Source organism: Myotis daubentonii, chromosome 11 (genome assembly GCF_963259705.1).
Source record: "Myotis daubentonii chromosome 11, mMyoDau2.1, whole genome shotgun sequence".
In the NCBI taxonomy this organism is placed as follows: domain Eukaryota; kingdom Metazoa; phylum Chordata; class Mammalia; order Chiroptera; family Vespertilionidae; genus Myotis; species Myotis daubentonii.
Window position 1 is genome coordinate 59,876,964 of NC_081850.1, and position 19,212 is coordinate 59,896,175.

The window sequence follows — 19,212 nt, forward strand, 5'->3', positions numbered from 1 at the left end:
TGGGCTTGCTGACAAGTAAATTGTCAAAGCACATGACGACTTTCCTTATTGATACCACAGCCTCTCTTCTTCAGGTCGACACCAGAGAAAACACTTTAAACCTCTGGACACAGGAGGGCACGGAAGAAGAAAGAGGGGAGGAGAAGAAAAGGCCAAAAGGGAGGAAGAGTCTACTAGGAAAAAATGAGATTATGCTGAGAAATAATCCCAAAGCAGAAAAATGCCAGGAATGAAAAACATTCTTGGCATTCTTGCCTTTCAAAGTTAGCATAGCCTACATGTCCAATATTAGAGGAATGATTAGGTAAATTATAATCTATTCATTCAATGGACTGTTGGGCAGCCATTAAATGTTTATATTGAAGAATGTATCCCAGCAGAGGAAAAATGTTTATGAAATGAAGTGATAAGTGGGGGGGGGGGGGGGAATCACCAAAAAATCATATTGTGCTGAAATCTATCAATTTGTGTGTCTGAGAAAAGTGTAAGTTGGGGTGGAGGTCAGGTCAAGGCTAGAACCCTGAAGAACACCAACATCTGTGGAATATTGAAGGAAGGGGCACCTTCAAAGAGACAGAAAAGATAAAGCAAAGAAACCAAGAAAGGGAGTGAATCAAGAGAGCATGTGCAAAGCGTCAGCCACTTTATATACATTACTACATTTAGTCCTCACCAAAATTGGGAGATCCTGTTATAGCCATTGGCAATGAAGAAATTTTGAGCAGTTTCAAGAGAAAATGAGCAAGTTGGACAACATTGCGGGGTAAGGAAGAGATGGGATTTGGGCTGAAGTCTGCTTTACCCCCGCTGCTTCCCTGCCATGTTAGAAATATCTTCTGAATGTACATGAGGTCGTGAATTAAGAGGGAGCAGTCAATTGTATTTTCTTTCTTTTTTATTTTCTTTTATTTTTTTATTGAATTTATTGGCATGACATTGATTAATAAAATTATATAGGTTTTAGGTATACAATTCTATAACACATTATCTCTATATTGTATTGTGTGTTCACCACCCCATGACCATCCGTGTTTTCTATTCAATAAGTTCACCTCTGATACAAGAACAGTGGGAGTAAAGAGTGAGAGAATGGACCCCAGGGTGATGGATTAGTATAGGGGTTGCAAACTCCATTGCCTAAAGGGCAGGTACGGTAGAAGGGGAAGCAGTGCGGCACACTGGAGCGTGCACACTGTCTAAAGAGGGAAGGATGCAGGAATCCCACCCACTGTTGTCAGATATTCTAATTTGTTTAGTGACACCAGCATTCTGGATTTAATCTTCTTTTGTGAAATTTTCCATTTTTAAATGTTGGGATCTAAATAAAAACACTTTAAATACTGTGCAGACAAAAGAAACCTATGGAGTTGATTGGGCCAGGTTTAGACCACTAGCCTTCTGAAGGTAGTCTTCAGGAAGTACACCTTCAGTTGTGCTGGTTCTATGCAGAGCCAATCCTCAGGCTAAGAGGAAATCCCTGAGCAGGCCTTGGGTGGGGGTACCTCTCTTTCCATCTTCCTTTCCCAGTTGGTCTTATTGGGCCCATCACTCAATTTTCCATGATGAATGCTTTGTTGAGTGCTGTTCCATGGAGTTAAAGGAGCATGGAGTGTCTCTCATCACAGCCCTTCTTTTCTAGGAAAATAAATGGCAAGCTCCCTGGAGTTGGGGATTTTTTATGCAATGACTTTCCTCTACGAGATTTATTGCAGCAGCTTTGTGAGAGATTTGTAGTAAGTAGTGTTCCGGCTGTAGGTCTTAAATCCTCAATGCCACAGCCATAACTCTCCAGGAAGGAAATGATAGAAGATCACAGTGGCTAATATTGCATTATGAGGATACGGTCTCAGCTGAAATGATTGCCATCTTGCTGCTGCTGTCTTACTTAGGCATTATGAGCTCTTCAAACGTGCTTGAGATATCTATGGGGTGGGGCAAAAGTAGGTTTCCAGTTGTGAGTGTGCAAAACACAGAGTTTATGTGTATTGTTATTTATTATTATATTATTTTCCATACGAACAACTGTAAATCTACTGCTGTCCCGCCCTGTATCCTCGTGGTGTTTGGTGAAATCCAGAACCTACAGAGGAGACTAAGAGAGCAAGCATTTATCAAGTGTCTTCCAGTCCCCTTTTCACTGAAATTAAATAATGTTCCCAAGGTTTCCAGCAGCAAAGCCTCTCTGATTCCAAAGCAGATCTTGTCTACCACGACAAATGGGACATATTTTTATATATAAGAGAGTGTCTAATGAATCAAAGTTGATAGGAGTGAAATGGTGAAATATTTTTATCAATTTAGGCTTAACCTGAATCTATTTCACTTTTAGACTTAGCGGATAGTGTATGTCAAGCCCAGGAGATAAAGTCTCAATGACACCATGAGGAAACAATCAGACAAACCCTGACTGTGGAATAAAGATAAGTATCGTGGGCATTTCAAAGAGTCATTGTAAAGGTGAAAAATGTCAGGGTTATCTTCTAGATTAAAAGACACAGAAAAGACAAATTAACGAATGCAATATATAAACCTTGAATCTTGGTTCCAAATGGAATTATATAAGATGTTTTGGAAGCAATTGAGAAAATGTGAATATAGACTGGACGTCACACAATATTAGAGATTATTAGTTATCTTAAGTGTGATAACGGCATTATGGTTATACAGGAAAACAGCCTTATTCTCAGGAGATATGTGCTGAAGTATTTAGGAGTAAAGCAACATGATATCTCCTCTTTAATTTCAAATGACTAAGAAAAAAATTATGTAAGTGTAAAATAGTATCAACTGCTGAATGTAGATGGTGAGTATGTAGTTATTCATTACACTAATCTTTTAATTTTTCTGTTCATTTAAATTTTTCATAGTATAAAGTGAAAATACACAAATAAAAAACTTGATTAGGTTAAGCTGTCTTAGAATGATGGAGAGGGGGCTGCCTTGAATAAGGTAAGAACAGTTTGAAATTCCTTTTTTTAAAAAAAAATATGTTTTATTGATTTTCTACAGAGAGGAAGGGAGAGGAATAGAGAGTTAGAAACATCAATGAGAGAGAAACACCGATCAGCCGCCTCCTGCACGCCCCGCACTGGGGATTTGCCCGCAACCAAGGTACATGACAACCGGAATCGAACCTGGGACCCTTGAGTCCGCAGGCTGATGCTCTATCCACTGAGCCAAACCGGTTCTGGCTGAAATTCCTTTAGAAGATAAAAACTATGGCCCAACTTATATAGCTCAGAATATGCGTTCATTATACTAAATATAAAATATGTTTTTAAAGGACAGATGTAAATAACTACAGCCAGGTAAAAATACATTTGCAGGTGGATAAGAACTAGAAATGTACCCATTAGGTTAGTGGAACTAGAGGTAATCTGTTGTTGTTGTTGTTAATCCTCACCCGAGGATATTTTTCTATTGATTTTTAGAGAGAGTGGAAGGGAGGTGGAAAGACAGAGAGAGAGAGAGAAAGAGAGAGAGAGAGAGAGAGAGAGAGAGAGAGAGAGAGAGAGAGAGAGAGAGAGAGAAACGTCGATGTGAGAGAGACACATCGATTGGTTGTCACCCACATGCAGCCTGACCAGGGATCAAGGGATCGAGCCTGGAACCAAGGTACATGCCCTTAACTGGAATGGAACACGGGACCCTGCAGTCTGTAGGCCAATGCTCTGTCCACTGAGCCAAACCAGCTAGGGCTGTATTATCTTTTTCACTAACATAATCTCAAAAAGTAAGCTCATAAATCAAGACAGAATAAAATCATAACTCATACTCTGGTGTGGGGTTAATACATAAATATTTTTCTTTTAAGAGCCATTCTTGAAGCCCATTGCAAAGAAATGTTCAGTATTTTTATAATCAGTAAATTTATTGAATTCTTTGTATTACTAATAGCAAATCATCATGGGAACTTCAGCTTCATAGATTTAGGATGGTTGAAAAGATTTGGGGGAAAATAACAACAAATGAAATTAAATAATTAACATTTTGAAACAACTTCAGAAAGTTAGATGTTTGGTTCATGAATGGTCAAATAATTTCATCTAAATTACAAGAACAATTATCTAAAACAGGGGTTAGTAAACACAGGTTGGCCATGGCCTCCTGTTTTTATAAATAAAGTTTTATTGGGACCCAGCCATGCTCATTCATTTATATACTGTCTCTGGCTGCTTTCCTCCTACAGCAGCAGAGGTGAGTGGTTTCAACAAAGACTGTGTGGCATACAAATCCTAAAACACCACTATCTGATCCAACAAATAGTTTGCCCAGCCCTACTCTAAAAATATATATGTAAATGAAAGAGGAGTAAATGAGAAAATGGAAAAATAATGTTGATTTATTATGGTGAAGGGATTGTGATTTTTTATTCATATTTTTAAATTTTACACCATTGTTACAATGTGGTTTGTTCATTAAATATTTTTAAGAAAAAAAACAGGGTGAGACCTATTACTGTTTTTATAATGCATAAAATTGGGATGGGGAGCAAATAGAAAATACATATTGCATAGTTATTAAAGCCTGACATGGAAATTCTAATACTTACAATTGCGGATTAGAAACAGAGGGAAATTACCAATGTAATTCTCACAGGGTTGTTCATAATAACAAAATAGTGGAAATAACAGGGTAACTTAAATAAATGATGATGTCTATATGATGGAATATTACATAATCATAAAAATGATACTTTTAAAAAAGTATTTATTACTTTTGTAATCAGAAAAATATATTTTCTATCAGGTATTCACTGACAATGAAAAGTACTCATGATAGTGATATTTAAGTAAAATCAATTACAAAACATTTCAAAATATCTATAAGCATTTTCTACACAGACTTACAAATATACAAAATATCTGGAAAATATAAATTATACCCTCAATAGTGGTTAGGAAGTGGTACTTGGGAGGACTTTTCTTTCTCCTTAATATAATTATAGAGTGTTTAATTTTGTAGTGAGTATGTACAGCAAGAGAAGAACTATCCATCTTTTAAAGTGACATATTAAGCCTGGTTTGGCTCAGCGGTTAGGATGTCGGCCTGCAGACCACCAAAGGGTCTCGGGTTTGATTCCTGGTCAAGGGCACGTACCTCAGTTGGAGGTTCCATCCTCCTCATGGGGGAGGCACTCAGTCAATGTGTCTCTCTCACATCAATGTTTCTCTCTCTATCTCCCTTCTCCCTCCCTTCCACTCTCTCTCTCTCTAAAGATCAATGGAAAAAAATATCCTTGGGTGAGGAATAAAAAAAGAATAGTAATGTATTGAAAGTTTTTTAATGACCTAGTTAAATGATTATGAAAAGCTGAATACAAAATTACAGAGAGAATATGATCTCAAGTTCAGAAATAAAATGTGTACAAGAAAAGGACCAATAACAATGACTTCTACTATTAAACTCTACCAGGTCCTCTACTCTGTCTCCTTCCCTCACAGCTTCCCAAAATCTTATATGTCATTTCAACTGGACAGGTGAGAGAGAAAGGAAGAAGACAAAAGCACTCATGCATATATTTCCTGCAAGGCTCCTGATACTATGGAAAGGATAAAACACCCAAGTCCTTACAGTGGCCAAAACATGATCCGTACCTTCCCACCTCCCGACACACACACTGCTCTGACCTCATCTCTCAACACTCTCTCCATCACTTACATTTCCTTCAGGTCCCCATGTAAATTTCATCTTATCAGGGATACCTAACTTTGGCTTTCACCAATCTACCAACTTGCTTTTAAGGTATAATTAAAATACGCTTTTTTAACCTGAATGAAATTATCCTAAAAGCTAAAAGTCATGTGATAGTCAGCTACCAAGATGGCCTTCTGATATTCATATCCTTGGATATTCCCTCTCACAATGAATACAGCTGACCTTTATAACTGCAGGATGCTGCAGACAGAACAGACTGTAGTTTCCCAGGTTAGATCACAAAAGACACTGGACTTCTGCTTTGCTCTCTTAGATCATCTGTTCTGGGGGAAGCTACCACGATGCCATGTAAACACTCAAGGAGCCCTATAGAGAGACCCATGGGTGAGGAACTGAGGCCTCCTGCCAACCACCAGCATCAACTTGTCATTCACGTGTGTAAGTCATCTTGGAAGCAAATTGTCCAGCCCCAGTCAAGCCTTCTTATAACTGCAGTTTTGGCTAACATTTTTACATTAGTTTCAGGAGTGAGCCTGAGCCAGAACTACCCAACTAAGCCACTCCTGAATTCCTGACCAACAGGTACTATGAGGGATAACAAATCCTTACTGTCATTTAATACACTCTTTTTGGACAGTCTCCTCTCCCATGATTCTCTTATTCTCCATCCAGAACTTTACCCTAAGTCTCAGGATAAAGACAGTCCTGTTTTTGGCCCTGCCCTCACCTCAGGATAAATAATTAGCAATAAATAATTAATATGCTCACTAACCTAACTATCAAGTCCCTTAATCCATATATCTCTAATTCCTTTAAGTTATACACCTATCCACACAACTCCACACAAACTCAGGCAAAGAAGTAGACCATTATCCCTGTGGTTTGTCCCAAGTTCCATTCTACACGTCTGGTCCACTTGGTCTTTGCTTTTCCTACTTTCCTACGTATCTAAGGCACACCCGTCTCTATAATTCAGTGAATGATACCCATTTCAGGCCTATGATGCTCTCATAACAGGTTTGGGGCAGATGTCAGCCTCCACTCTCTCCCTTAATTCTCTTATTCTTCATCCAGAACTTGAGAAGACAGTTCTATTTTTGGCCCCACCCTCACCTCAGGATCCAGGCAATCTAGAGTGCCATACCTCCCCCTCCCTGTGTGTGTTTGTGTGTGGGAGGGGGGGAGGGGGAGGGCATTGAACAATTTACATAGGCACTTATTTAAACCAGTCTCCCTCAACCTGCTAGGTGGGTCAGATTTTGCAACCCGAACTATTGCAATGATAGACAGCAGCCCCATCTCCACAAAGAAATAACAATTTCCAGGTAGAAGAGGATCAGTCTTCCCACTTCCCCTGATTTTTCATTAGCAGGTTCTTTAGTTCCCTCTCAGCTCCTTACTGCCTCCATCAACTAAATCAAGTTTCATCAAGCAACAGTCTCAGTGTGTATAACAAGAGCCCCTAATTCTGGGAGACAGCATGCGTATGTATCTGTATGTATAGTATGTGTGTCTATATTTCTGTGTGTATATGCTGTGTATATGTATGTATGTGTGTTTTGTGTGTCTATATGTACATCATGTATCTCTATTTCTGTGTTGTATGTTTTATGTATGTTTATGTTTTATGTGTGCATGTGTTGTGTGTACCTATTATGTTGTGTGTGTATGATATGTGTATATACGTGTGTGTGCTTGTGCACACATCCAGCTTCATCAGCCTGGGGTTCATACAATTCCCCTCCACAAGGACACCTAATGTACAACAGATTCTTAACTTTGACAATTGTACCATTGTTATGTAAGATGTTGGCATTAGGTAAAGCTAGATAAAGGGTTTATGGGCATACAGTAACTCTTCTGTCATTCTAAAAGGGTTCAAAAAACATTTTTTAGAGTTATTGCCCAGATTAGCAAGAAACCTAATCTTCCCCTCTTCTAAAACTTTCCAAGGGTGTTAACTTGGGCCCAAAGTCACCATCCTGGTTGTGATGTTCTCACCAGTGGATTGAGAGTCAGGTCTTTGCCTCCCCCACTACAGCTCATTCGGACAACTCGCCCAATTGGCATTTCAGTTTGCTAAGCCAATAGTGTGACCACCAGCTATCCAGATCCTCTTCCAAACTGTTTCTTCCTCTGTAAAATGTATAGTAAAACATTTTACAGAGGATAAAAATAAAAGAGAATTCTTATAAAAAGACAAAGGAAAAAAGCACAAATTGGCAGCCAATTTAGGGCAGAACTGCATTTTTAAGGGAGGAGACAGGTCTCCTGTCTGGCTTTGATTATTCACGTGCAGGCAGGGCTGGCTTCGGGTTGGGCTCAGAGGAGGAGGAGCAGAAAGCGGCCTGCTTGGGGGACGTAGGCCTTCAGTATTCAATGTTGCCATGAGCTTGACATTATACAGATGGCTATCTTGGGTTTAAATATCCCCCCACCCCCATACTTCACAAGTCAATTAAGACTTCTTTGGAGAAGAGTGGGTCTGCCCTGCTCTGCTGGACTGGAAACAAAGGGCTCAGCTCCTTGAGGGGAATGTGGTCTGTCTTGTCTCTCTCAGCTCACTAAGCAACCTGTTGACAAGCTTATAATTACCAGCACTACGGGCTCCACAATGAATGTTCTTGGGAATTTTAATGATCGAAGTGAATGAATATGCTTCAACATTTGGAAACGTGCTTGAGAAGAATAATTGCTTTAAAGTGTTTCATAAATTGTTGCTAGGAGACATCAAGATAGGCTTTTTTACTTACAACTTGAAGTTCAACTGGCAAGAAATTCTCCCCATTCAAAATATAGATAAGCAAACAGAACAATTCAGAAATCTACTACTGGCTATTAGAGAAAATCTTTCACCTGAAAGAAAATGGAGAACAAGAGGCAAAAAAAAATGTTGATGGCAATTATGGACTTGTATCTCAGTTCTTACTGGTTATATTATCTTGAGCAATTCTTTTCGTGTCTTTTATTCTAAGTTTTACCATCTGAAAAATTGGGCTATCAACTCGTAGGATTAGAGATAATGAACATATGAATATACTTGGCACTTAATAGTTAATTTGTTTAATTATTTACACTCACTAGTTTCAAAGATTTTGAGGTAGCTTACAAAATCATTTCCTATCTTAGATCCCCTTTGCCTCCCCTCTGTCCCATCCCCCCACCCCTCCACTACCACCAAAAGCAACCCTCCCCACCCCCTCAACACAAGGAATTGGGTATAGTGGCTTATTTGGAAGGTATTACTGGAAGTTCAAGTGAGACAGTGAAGGAATTGAGACTGTGAAAGGAGAAAAGTCAATAAATCAATGAGCAGGGAAGTCCACTATGAATCAATTCTGCTAAGAACTCTCTGGAGGACTACGGAGAACACATCTCGGAATTCTCCCGCTGAGGGATGGGGAAGCTCTGGTATTTATCCATTGACTCTCATCTCAGTGGTTGAGAGATGCCCTGGGAGCCTTAAATAACCAGCACCTTCACAATGCTGTAAGCGATCTGGTAATTTCTTGTAGAAGAGGAGAAAACCCTCAAGAAGGGAAGCAGGGATACTGGGCATGTGAGGTAGGAACCTGCTAGTGTGCCCATGGACTATCCTACTCCAGCTGCATGTGAACTCAGAGGAGGCCAGAGGGATATGGGTGAACCAACAACAGAATCTGCAACATTTAGGACCCAACAAGGTAGAATTAAGATGAAGAAATTGGGGTCAGATAAAAACAGGTACTCCATAAATGCTGCTGAATCTAACAAATGTTATTTTGTAGAAATGCTGGCTGTGATGACTGATAACATTCTCCCCTCCCCGCCCCCAAACTTCTAATCAACAAAATAGCCTGGAACTTGGACAAGGTTTTCCATATTAGTGTGGGCAATAAATGGTTAAACAAATCCTTTATATATGGCAGTCCCTTGTTGATCATGTTCTAGGACAGGGGGATGAGGCCCAGAAATCAGTATTTTAAAGATTCCCAGGTGATTTTAATGTGCAGCCAAGGTTGAGAACCACTGTTCTAGGAGGTCTAGAGAACATTCTTCTGTGATACAGCTGTGACTTCAGATTTCAAGCATTAAATTTGAACTCTGGGCACCAAATTGTATTTGGAAATTATATTCCCATTCCACATGGGTCAGGAAGGAAGTATTTTAGCTACTAGTAGTGCTTCTCCTGCCTGACAGCTGGTTGCTATCTAAATTACTAAAAAGTCAGGCAGGGCTCAAACTTAGCACTCCTTAGTATAGAAGAGCAAAGGCAGTGAAATGTTATTTTCCAAAGTTTTCTCAGCATGTCTGTTCACCCATCCCTGGGAGGAGATTTAGCGGCACCGTGATGCCCCCAAAGGAATAAAAAGCCATGTTGACAGCATAGACAGGAAGTAAGGGGATAAGGCGGGGCAATAACCCAGGAAGAGGCAGTTCCTCACTCCATACACCCAACCTCTGGCTCCCCTGCCAGGAATTAGGAAGATGAGATATGGAAAGGAAAGAATGACATAAAGAAGGAGGGAAAACAAGCAGGAGAGAGACGACCAGACAACAGATGCCTCCTGATGGAAGAATACAACCCCACTTACGAAGGCTAAAAAATTGAACTTGAGTTTGATCAAGCTATACAGAGGACAGAGTAACATATTAAATGTCACCACAGGGATGAATGAAAAATCCAGACTCTGGGAAACTCTACAGAATAAACAAGCAGATTTTTTTAATAAATAAAAGAGAAACCTATAGATTAAAAGAGTCCTAAAAGATATATTAACTAATTGCAATGTGTGAATCTTATTTAAATAATGAAGATACTTTCTATCTTAATTCATACAATTTAAAAACTGAGTTTCTGAGAAAAGAAATTTGAATACAGACTGAATATTAAGAATAATATGATATTGTTAATTATATGAGTCATGTGATAGTGGAAAAAGAATCTGTATCTTTTAATGATACACAATTAAATATTAGTGGTGAAGTTATATAATTTTTGGACTATTCTTTAAAAAGAACACAGAAGGTAAAGGTAGGTAAACGGGCTTCATCATGAGTTGATGGACACCCGGAGCTCTTAAACTATTTTGTCTACTTTTGTGTATGTTTGGAATTCTCCACAATAAAAAGGTAAAAGTACAATACAAAACAACAACAAAATCCATTAGGGAAATGTGCTACCTTCAGGACATGACCAAGAGGCACATGAAGTCTGTTTCACCAGGGGTATGTTTTGGACCGGAGGATATGTTCTGCTTGTGAGCAAGCTCTGGTTTATCAGCTCTAAATAGGATCAGCATGAGGTCCAGAGTGGAGGGAGCAGGATGCAACAAGACTGACACTTGATATCTGGGATTCAGCTTCCTGCCCTATGGCCATTACTAGCCAGCCCATAACACCTGTGTCTGATTCCAGAACCCACCCTCTTTATGCTTCTCACCCATAGCCCAAATTGCCTACCACTGAAAGGACGCTGGCCTGAGTAAAATCACAGGTCCATTTGATAACTTTATAAATGTCATTGTCTAATGATCCTCTGACTCATGGCTTCCCAAGCCCTGGGCACCATGCCCATTTCTTCAAGCCCACTGGTTTCCCCAGCCCGTAATTTAACAGTGTAATAGAGTAATTCTCCTTTCCCTAACTCTACCCAGTGCTCCTCTCTATCACAATGAGGGGGGGTGGGGAGGATAGGGCAATGAGTGTGTGTGTGTGTGTGTGTGTGTGTGTGTGTGTGTGTGTGTGTGTGTGTGAGAGAGAGAGAGAGAGAGAGAGAGAGAGAGAGAGAGAGAGAGAGAGAGAGAAAGTAGACTGTTTTAAACAAAAAAAGGGGGAGGTAGCATTCAGCTTTAGTCTAGATAACCAAACTCAACCTCTTCATCAATCTCCACAAGATAATCATGCAAACTAAACATCCCATTCATTTGGTATATTTTACCAAAGATTTGTGCATCACCACTGCAGGAAGCCACTGCTTTCCCAATATTCTCGTAAGGGTGCACCAAGGAATGCTGAAGGCTGATAGTCCTTTGGCATTAGCAGGACAAATGCCAAGCACCATTGTTCTGTTGAGATAGCGGTGGCTCAAAGCAATTTCCTGACCTAATAGCCTCAAAGTAAATGTTTACTGAACCCTACTGATCTTTACTGATCTCTATTGACCTTAGAGACAGTCTGTCTGCTACCTGTTTGCCATGCTTTACTGAGGGCAAGATGTGTATCTAAAATTGAATAAAAATCAGATAAGGCCAGGTTTCAGTGTGCCTCTCCAAGAGAGAGGTCTCCACCTGGCCCCCCATGCCTTCTAAATTCATATTTCTTGTCTAGTGTTTTCATTTGTGCGTCGGCCCCTTCTTCATATCCTGAACCCCCGCTGCAAAAGGTTGTGGCACACCAGGAAAGGTTGCATCGTGCAGCGGACATCAATCTGGAATTGCATTGTGGTTGTGCTTTCTTCCCTCCACCTCTCTGCCCTCCCCACTTTTGTACCCTCTCTTAGGAGCAATACTATTCCTCTCCTTGTCTCATGCAAAGCAGGTTAGCAGACATTTATTCTTGATGGAGAAGGCCCTTGGGACTTCACCTTCCACTCCAAATGTCATTTCGATGTATTTCTTCTCATCAAATAGAAAGCTCTCCCTAAGAGAGTCCTGGTGGACAACATTTTCTCTGTTTTATTGCTTGTCCGTCCTCACAGGTCTGCCATTTTGGCTGTGGATAAGGCCCAAACCAGAAGAGTGGATGGTTAACTGAGCACAGGGCCAAGGAGCCTGTCAACTCATCCCACTGAGTCACCACGCTGCCCAGAACAGTGTCCAGCACACATAATGGCTATTTGATACTGTTTGTACAATACAGGGGAGTTCGAGTGATTAACCAGTCTCTCACAAGGCAGGGAAAAGATCATACACAACATTTGGAGAAAGGCAGAGCCTAGGAGGGCCTAGGCGATCCAGATGCCAGACAAGAGGGTGTGAAGGGAGTCATGTACATTTCCTCCCTTAGTAGAAGGTGGTTTCCTGTTCCTAGAAAATGTGTCCACACCTCTGCATTTAGTGTCTCCTAAAACTACATGTTTCTTTTATGTCCTTGTTTTTTATTTTATTATTTATAACTACATGTAGCCTTGTTTTTTATTTCATTTGTTTTGAAAATAAAACTATATAAAAGCTATATAAAAAGAAATCAAGATGTTCTGAACTGACCCAAACTAAGTACACTGTTCACTCAAAGAACTCTTTGGGTAGACATCAGTCGCCTTTGGTGCTTATATGTGGGTGGTAGCCCACATCCTCTACATTACAACCTCTACACCAAGTTAGGTCTTAGACCAAATTCTGCCAAAGCCACAAATGTTTACTAACCAGCAGGTACAAGAACAATCTTACAATTGATTCTTGTGGCCTTGGGGACTCATTCTCTGCCTTAGGCAATACAAGTAATGTAAGCAATAATAGTCCTAAGGTAGACACAGAATGGTGATAGGACCAGCAGCCTTTTATAGAGTCAATCATAGCCTTCATGAAGGAGAGATACACAGGACCAAGGGAATGCTAGATCCCAAACACTGTACAAAAAGTCTGACCACTGAACTTGCTGGAGCTATATACCCATCCATTCAAGAGCAGTGGGGCTCATGTCTGGGACCATCACTTATTTTTACCTATTCAAAAATATTTCTAACATTCCTTATATGAATTTAAAACCTTCCAGTAAGATTTTGATAAGACTATTTGTAGTATTATCTAGCCATCTTTGGAGTGTTAATTCCTGATGAGAGACCTTTAAAACTAACCACTCTAATATATAAGCCTGAGTTCATATGCATGCACAGATATTGAGCCACATGTAAAAGGTATTTGTAAATGACCATGCAGACAATGTAACATTAAAAAATAGTGCCGCCCTGGCCTATGTGGTTCAGTTGGTTGGAGGTTGTGCACCAAAGGGTCGCTGGTTTGATTCCCAGTCAGGGCACATGCCCGGGACTGGGTATCCCATCCCTGGTAGTGGGCAGAAGGCAGCAAATGGATATCTCACTCTCGCATCAGTGTTACTCTCTCTCTTTCCCCCTCTCTTCCTCTGTCTCTAAAAATCATAAAGAAATCTTTTTTTAAGTACCTATTCCATGATAGAACAGGAGTTGTAAAGTAAAAGCCCTCCCTTGGTAGGGTAGTAGCAGGAATCCAGTGGGAGAACCTCAGGGAAAGGGGGAAGGTGCACAGATGGGGCTGGACTCCGCCTTGAAGGCCAGCTAATAAGCAGAACTTCCCTCTGCTTAAATATCACATGACTTGTGTTTGTTTTCATGCTGGAGGCTGTTCTATCCCCTCTGGGTTTGAAAGAACTAATTTCAGTCCTCCCCGCTTCAGAAGGGACAGTTTATTCTCCTGCTGTCAGCAAATCTGATTGCACCTGTAGTTACCCACTTGCAGCCACAATTAGCCATAAGCACTCTCCAAATATGGCAAAAGCAGTTAAGCATGCCTGCAATTAAGTAATTGTGGGCATCATTAGTTGCATCGTTAGTCACATGAGTAACTTTTATGGTCACCATGGCTACCTTCTGATACCAAATTACCCATCCAATGAGGGAGCACTGGGGCTAAAAACTGACCCCTCCTTTTCCAATGTTCTGATTTTGTGTTATTTTTTTCCCCCTAATTATTTCACATAAGTGAATGGGGAATGTTTGCAAATATAAATTATTTATGTCAAACCAAAAAGAAATGGCCACCCTTGGTCCTGTGTATTATCCATTCTTCTTCTCTCTCTTTTTTTTTTCCATTTAACATACAAGAAATCAAAGCTAGCTTTTTTTTTTTTTTTTCTGGGAGAATAACCCACTTGTGGTATCTAGGTGACAATGCAATCTTTCATTTGTATATTCTGTCCAATAAAGGCTTTATTTTATACCAGAGTTATCATTCCCCAATTTTAATATCTGCTACCAATTTTCAATTGGAGACCTTTACTTCCTGTTTGAATTGAAGTGATTAGATGTTTTTTCCACTGGTAGTTTTAATCTAAAAGGGAAATGGGCTCAGAGCTAGGAAGATAGTTCCTGCTTGGAGAATGATGATCTGTGAAAATGTCATTAAGAAGTGTATTCTTAATGAATCACCAGCCTGAAAATGAAACATCATATTCTAAGAAATCTATATGCATATAGTAGAGCAGAGTAGGGTAGAGAGATGCATGTTTAATCAATATTTATTCATATAATAATTTCAAGATGCTTGATATAACAACAGATTAATCATCCCTCACTAAGCAATATGTTTCAGATCTACACATCCCAGAGATAAGTAGAGAACCTATCACTCCCATTTAAGTGTTTAGAAAGTATGGAATAGATGACTGAATGGCTCATCCTCCATCTACTGGGCATCCATCTATTGGTCTCATGAGCCATTTGAAGAGAGGAAAGATTCTATCAGGCTTTCTGACCCTAGTGACTTTGGACAAAGAAGAAAACCTGTCTCTAGAGCGTGCTGTCCATCAGAACTTGCTGTAACAATGGAATGTTTTGTATCTGCACGGTCCAATATGTCATGGCAGGAGGGAGCGAAGCATCGCGGGCACCGAGGCTTCCTCCTCCTCGCTTTCTTCGCCCTGCTGGCGCTCACCTCCGCGGCGGCCAAAAAGAAAGACAAAGTGAAGAAGGGCGGCCCGGGGAGTGAATGCGCCGAGTGGACCTGGGGACCCTGCACCCCCAGCAGCAAGGACTGCGGGGCGGGCTTCCGCGAAGGGACCTGCGGGGCCCAGACGCAGCGCCTCCGCTGCCGGGTGCCGTGCAACTGGAAGAAGGAGTTCGAAGCCGACTGCAAGTACAAGTTTGAGAGCTGGGGGTCCTGCGATGGGAGCTCGGGCACCAAAGCCCGCCAGGGCACCCTGAAGAAGGCGCGGTACAACGCCCAGTGCCAGGAGACCATCCGCGTCACCAAGCCCTGTGCCCCCAAGACCAAAGCCAAGGCCAAAGCCAAGAAAGGGAAGGGAAAGGACTAGAGGCCAGGCCTGAATCCAAAGAGCCCCAGGCCCACGTGCTCCCTCTCCCGGCCCCAGTATAACCCACCAGTGCCTTTTGTGACTCTTCAGCTTTATCAATCATGCCCTGCCCTCACCCTGCTCTCCCTCACCCCCCAAGTGCCCACAGTGGGGAGGGACAAGGGATTCTGGCAGCTGGAGCCTCCCCCAAAGGAATTTGATTCCCATGCCCCTGTTGTTCTTACCCACCAGGATGCCATTGCTAAAAAACAAAACTCATTTTCTCCCAATTAAAAAAAAAATAAGAAAAATATGTCAGTCACCACCCACATATGGCTAGTGTGTGCTTGGAATGGGGAATGATCTGATTTTAAATTTTAAGCTTCAGCCACACCACCTCTAAGCTCTATGATCTTAGATAAAACACTTGTTTCTTATCCCAAGTTATGTTTTAAAAGTATCATGCTAATGATGGTAGGGTGGTGATTGGAGAGAAATCAGGGAAGATCACAGCGAACCAGCTCGTCTTCCTGTTGCCTGGGTGTCTACTGTCTGTGCAGTAGAAGACTATTCTGGTGAGAACATCAAAAGAGAAGCAAGATAGGAAATGTTCTTACACAAATTAGGACTCCCTTGATTGCAAGTGGCAGAAAAACGCAACCTAAACCTGCCTTGAGCAAAAAGGAATACCAAGGGGTCATATCGTAATCCTTAGACCTAGTGCTGGCTTTGGGCAAGTGGATTTGTTGGTGGCAAAAATGGCACCAGGTGTTAGACCTTTGGAGTCAAACTAAACCTCAGTTCAGCAACATCAAGCTATAAGAGAAAGTTTATCTAGAAAGTCACGGAGGCAGGAGAAGTGAGTTGTAGAAGAAATGGGCTCAGGAAACAAGTTACAGAGGCAAAAGAAGGGGCCCTTGGAGCTTAGGAGGGAGAAATGTAAAGGAACCATGCCTGGGGGCGGAGAAGAGGGGAGGGAAAGGCACCCACATGCTCCCAAGAGGGAGAGTACACTGGGTCCTCCATCCGAAGGGCTTTTATGAGTAGGGATTTTAGGGGTGGTCCCAGGGAAGGCTCTCATAGAATATTCATCAGCCTTCTAGGTATATCCTTTACCGGTTTGGCTCAGTGGATAGAGTGTCGGCCTGTGGACTGAAGGGGCCCAGGTTTGATTCTGGTCAAGGGCATGTACCTTGGTTGCAGGCACATCCCAGTAGGGGGTGTGCAGGAGGCGGCTGATCGATGTTTCTCTCTCATCGATGTTTCTAACTCTCTATCCCTCTCCCTTCCTCTCTCTAAAAAAAAAAAAAATCAATAAAATATATATTTTTTAAAAATAGGTATATCCTTTAAAGGCCATGGTCTCCATTGATTGCTTGATGCCAGGGCAGGGGGTCATAAGTCAATGCAACTGGTCCTGATGTCAGCCATGGCATTCCTTGTCTGGTTTTGCTGTTTGCTTTTCTGGGCCTGGAGCTAAAACACAACTGAGGCTAATCTTTGGAGGTTAATACTTAAGGGTGTGGTGTGCAGGGACCTACATGGGAGTCGCATAAGGTCACTCTTTGGACCCTTGTTCCTCCTCCGAGGGGGTCTACTGCATGACTAGCAGTAACATTCCAGGGAAGGAAAAGTCAGGGGAGGGTCCAAACCGCATGACCAGTGATATGAAAGGTCAGGGGGTCTAAACCAAATGACCAGCAATGTGCTAGGGGAAAACAAGGTCCGTTTTTTCTCAGTTTTGCCCATTGGTAGGCACCTGGGGCTCTCTATCCTGGTGACCTTCTTTACCTGGCCCACCGTCCTCGCTCTGCTCATGTCTGCCTAACTGCCTACCACAGATTCAGGCTTCATTTGAAGTCATCTGGATCTAGTTTCCTCCCATCTCTTGGCTCTGGCTCTACTATGCTTGTTTCAGCCTTGGGGTGTATGTGGTAGCAATATAGCAGCAAGAGGCCAAGTCCCTATAAACTCTCAAGTCTACTTTCAGGGTAAAACAGTGATTCCCAACGTGGGGCACATTTATTTTTTAAAGGGGCAATTTGAGAATGAGTTATTAACTGAATTTTTTGCATTTCTTATGGTTCTAGTGGCCTCATATATACTATATAAAGATATATTGTGACATATTTATGCATTTCAGTTCTCTATTATATGTTTTGAAACTTTATTTGCTATTTTTTCATATCACTATTATTATTTCTTAGTCATTTCTTCCTCAGTACTTCAACTGTCCTTTCGTTCATTTATTTTTTTCTTTCATGGATGCCATGTTCTTTGGAAGCTTGTTAAACCAAGTTAACAGCCTTTTAGGCTTCCTCCACGTGACGAGGAGCTCACTTTTTGAACATTAAGAATTGTATGTCACAGGAGGGGCATCAGGATTTTAGAGATGCTTAGGTGGGGCATGGCCAAAAAGAATGCTGGTAACCACTGGGGTAAAGAATGAGAATCTCTGTCGCATGTGTCTTACAAAGATCCTTCATTATGGCTCATTGACCCACGGAAACCAACTCGCTGTGAGTGTGTGAAGTCCAGGTCTCTTCTGTTGCTCAGCCTTGCCCAAGCCACAGAGGTGGAGAATGTAGGAGGGAGCTTCCCAGAGGTAAAGCAGAGTTCTTCTAGGATAGCGGTTCTCAACCTGTGGGTCGCGACCCTTTTGGGGGTCGAATGACCCTTTCACAGGGGTTGCCTAAGACCATCGGAAAACACATATATAATTACATATTGTTTTTATGATTAATCACTATGCTTTAATTATGTTCAATTTGTAACAATGAAATTGGGGGTCACCACAACATGAGGAACTGTATTAAAGGGTCGCGGCATTAGGAAGGTTGAGAACCACTGTTTTCGGAGGAAGATGAATTTTTGCATTGCAGCAGAAAACAACAGATGTCCTCTAGAGTCCTGCTTCCAGGACTTTGAAAGAATGAAGCTATGCCCCTTGAGTAATCACAGCAGCAATGAACTTAATTATCAACTTTCAACAAACACACCCTAGCACTACCTGGGAGCCTCCTGTTTCTAAGCAGATACATGGGGTAGCCATGAAAAGTCACCTCATCTTGGAAATGAATCTGACCTTCCACCTTCATATATGATATTGCTTACATAACAGATCAGATTTAAGTCTTTTCTACCAGCTGGATTCTAGGATTTTGTATCCTTCAGGGACTGTGCTAAGAATGGACAATAGTTCTTCAGAGATTCAATTTCCACTTGATTGAATGACTTGAGTGGCAGAGATCCCAAAGGTCATTCATTCACGCTGATAATGCTGCCTGAGAACCCAGAACGCATTCTGTCTGTTTGCTAACTTTACTCTCTACTATTCTAGGGAGAAAAGGAAGAATTGGGCAGTAGAATAGCTGTTATTCGTTTATCCATTCAACAACAATTATGCCACTACTATGTAGGTAGTTGGTGCTGAAGAGCCACCAACATCGCCAGATACTATATGAGTGTTGTGGGTAGAAAAAGCACTGGGCATCAAAGACTTGAGTTAAAAATTCTGACTGTGACAGTAATTATCATTGTTCTTTGGAAACAAAGGCCTTATTTGGAAGATTTCAGAAAAAATCC

General features: G+C 41.3%; 2 protein-coding genes across 2 annotated transcripts in view; one reads left to right on the forward strand and one right to left on the reverse strand.

Annotated features, from left to right (window-relative positions):
- Positions 1-1,028: 1,028 nt before the first annotated feature.
- LOC132212232 (protein FAM117B-like) overlaps positions 1,029-19,212 on the reverse strand; it is a 44,983-nt gene continuing 26,799 nt past the window's right edge. The window contains exon 3 of the mRNA XM_059657559.1: positions 1,029-1,922. The gene's annotated coding sequence lies outside the window, so the exon portion shown is untranslated. The remainder of the gene's footprint in view (positions 1,923-19,212) is intronic.
- Positions 15,190-15,908, forward strand: LOC132211715 (midkine-like). The gene has a single exon (XM_059656216.1). The coding sequence runs from the start codon at positions 15,190-15,192 to the stop codon at positions 15,646-15,648; it is 459 nt and encodes a 152-aa protein (XP_059512199.1). The 3' UTR covers positions 15,649-15,908.

Excerpts from the sequence above, each read along its gene's own strand:
- LOC132211715 (XM_059656216.1), top strand. The coding sequence starts at position 15,190 with ATGTCATGGCAGGAGGGAGCGAAGCATCGCGGGCACCGAGGCTTCCTC.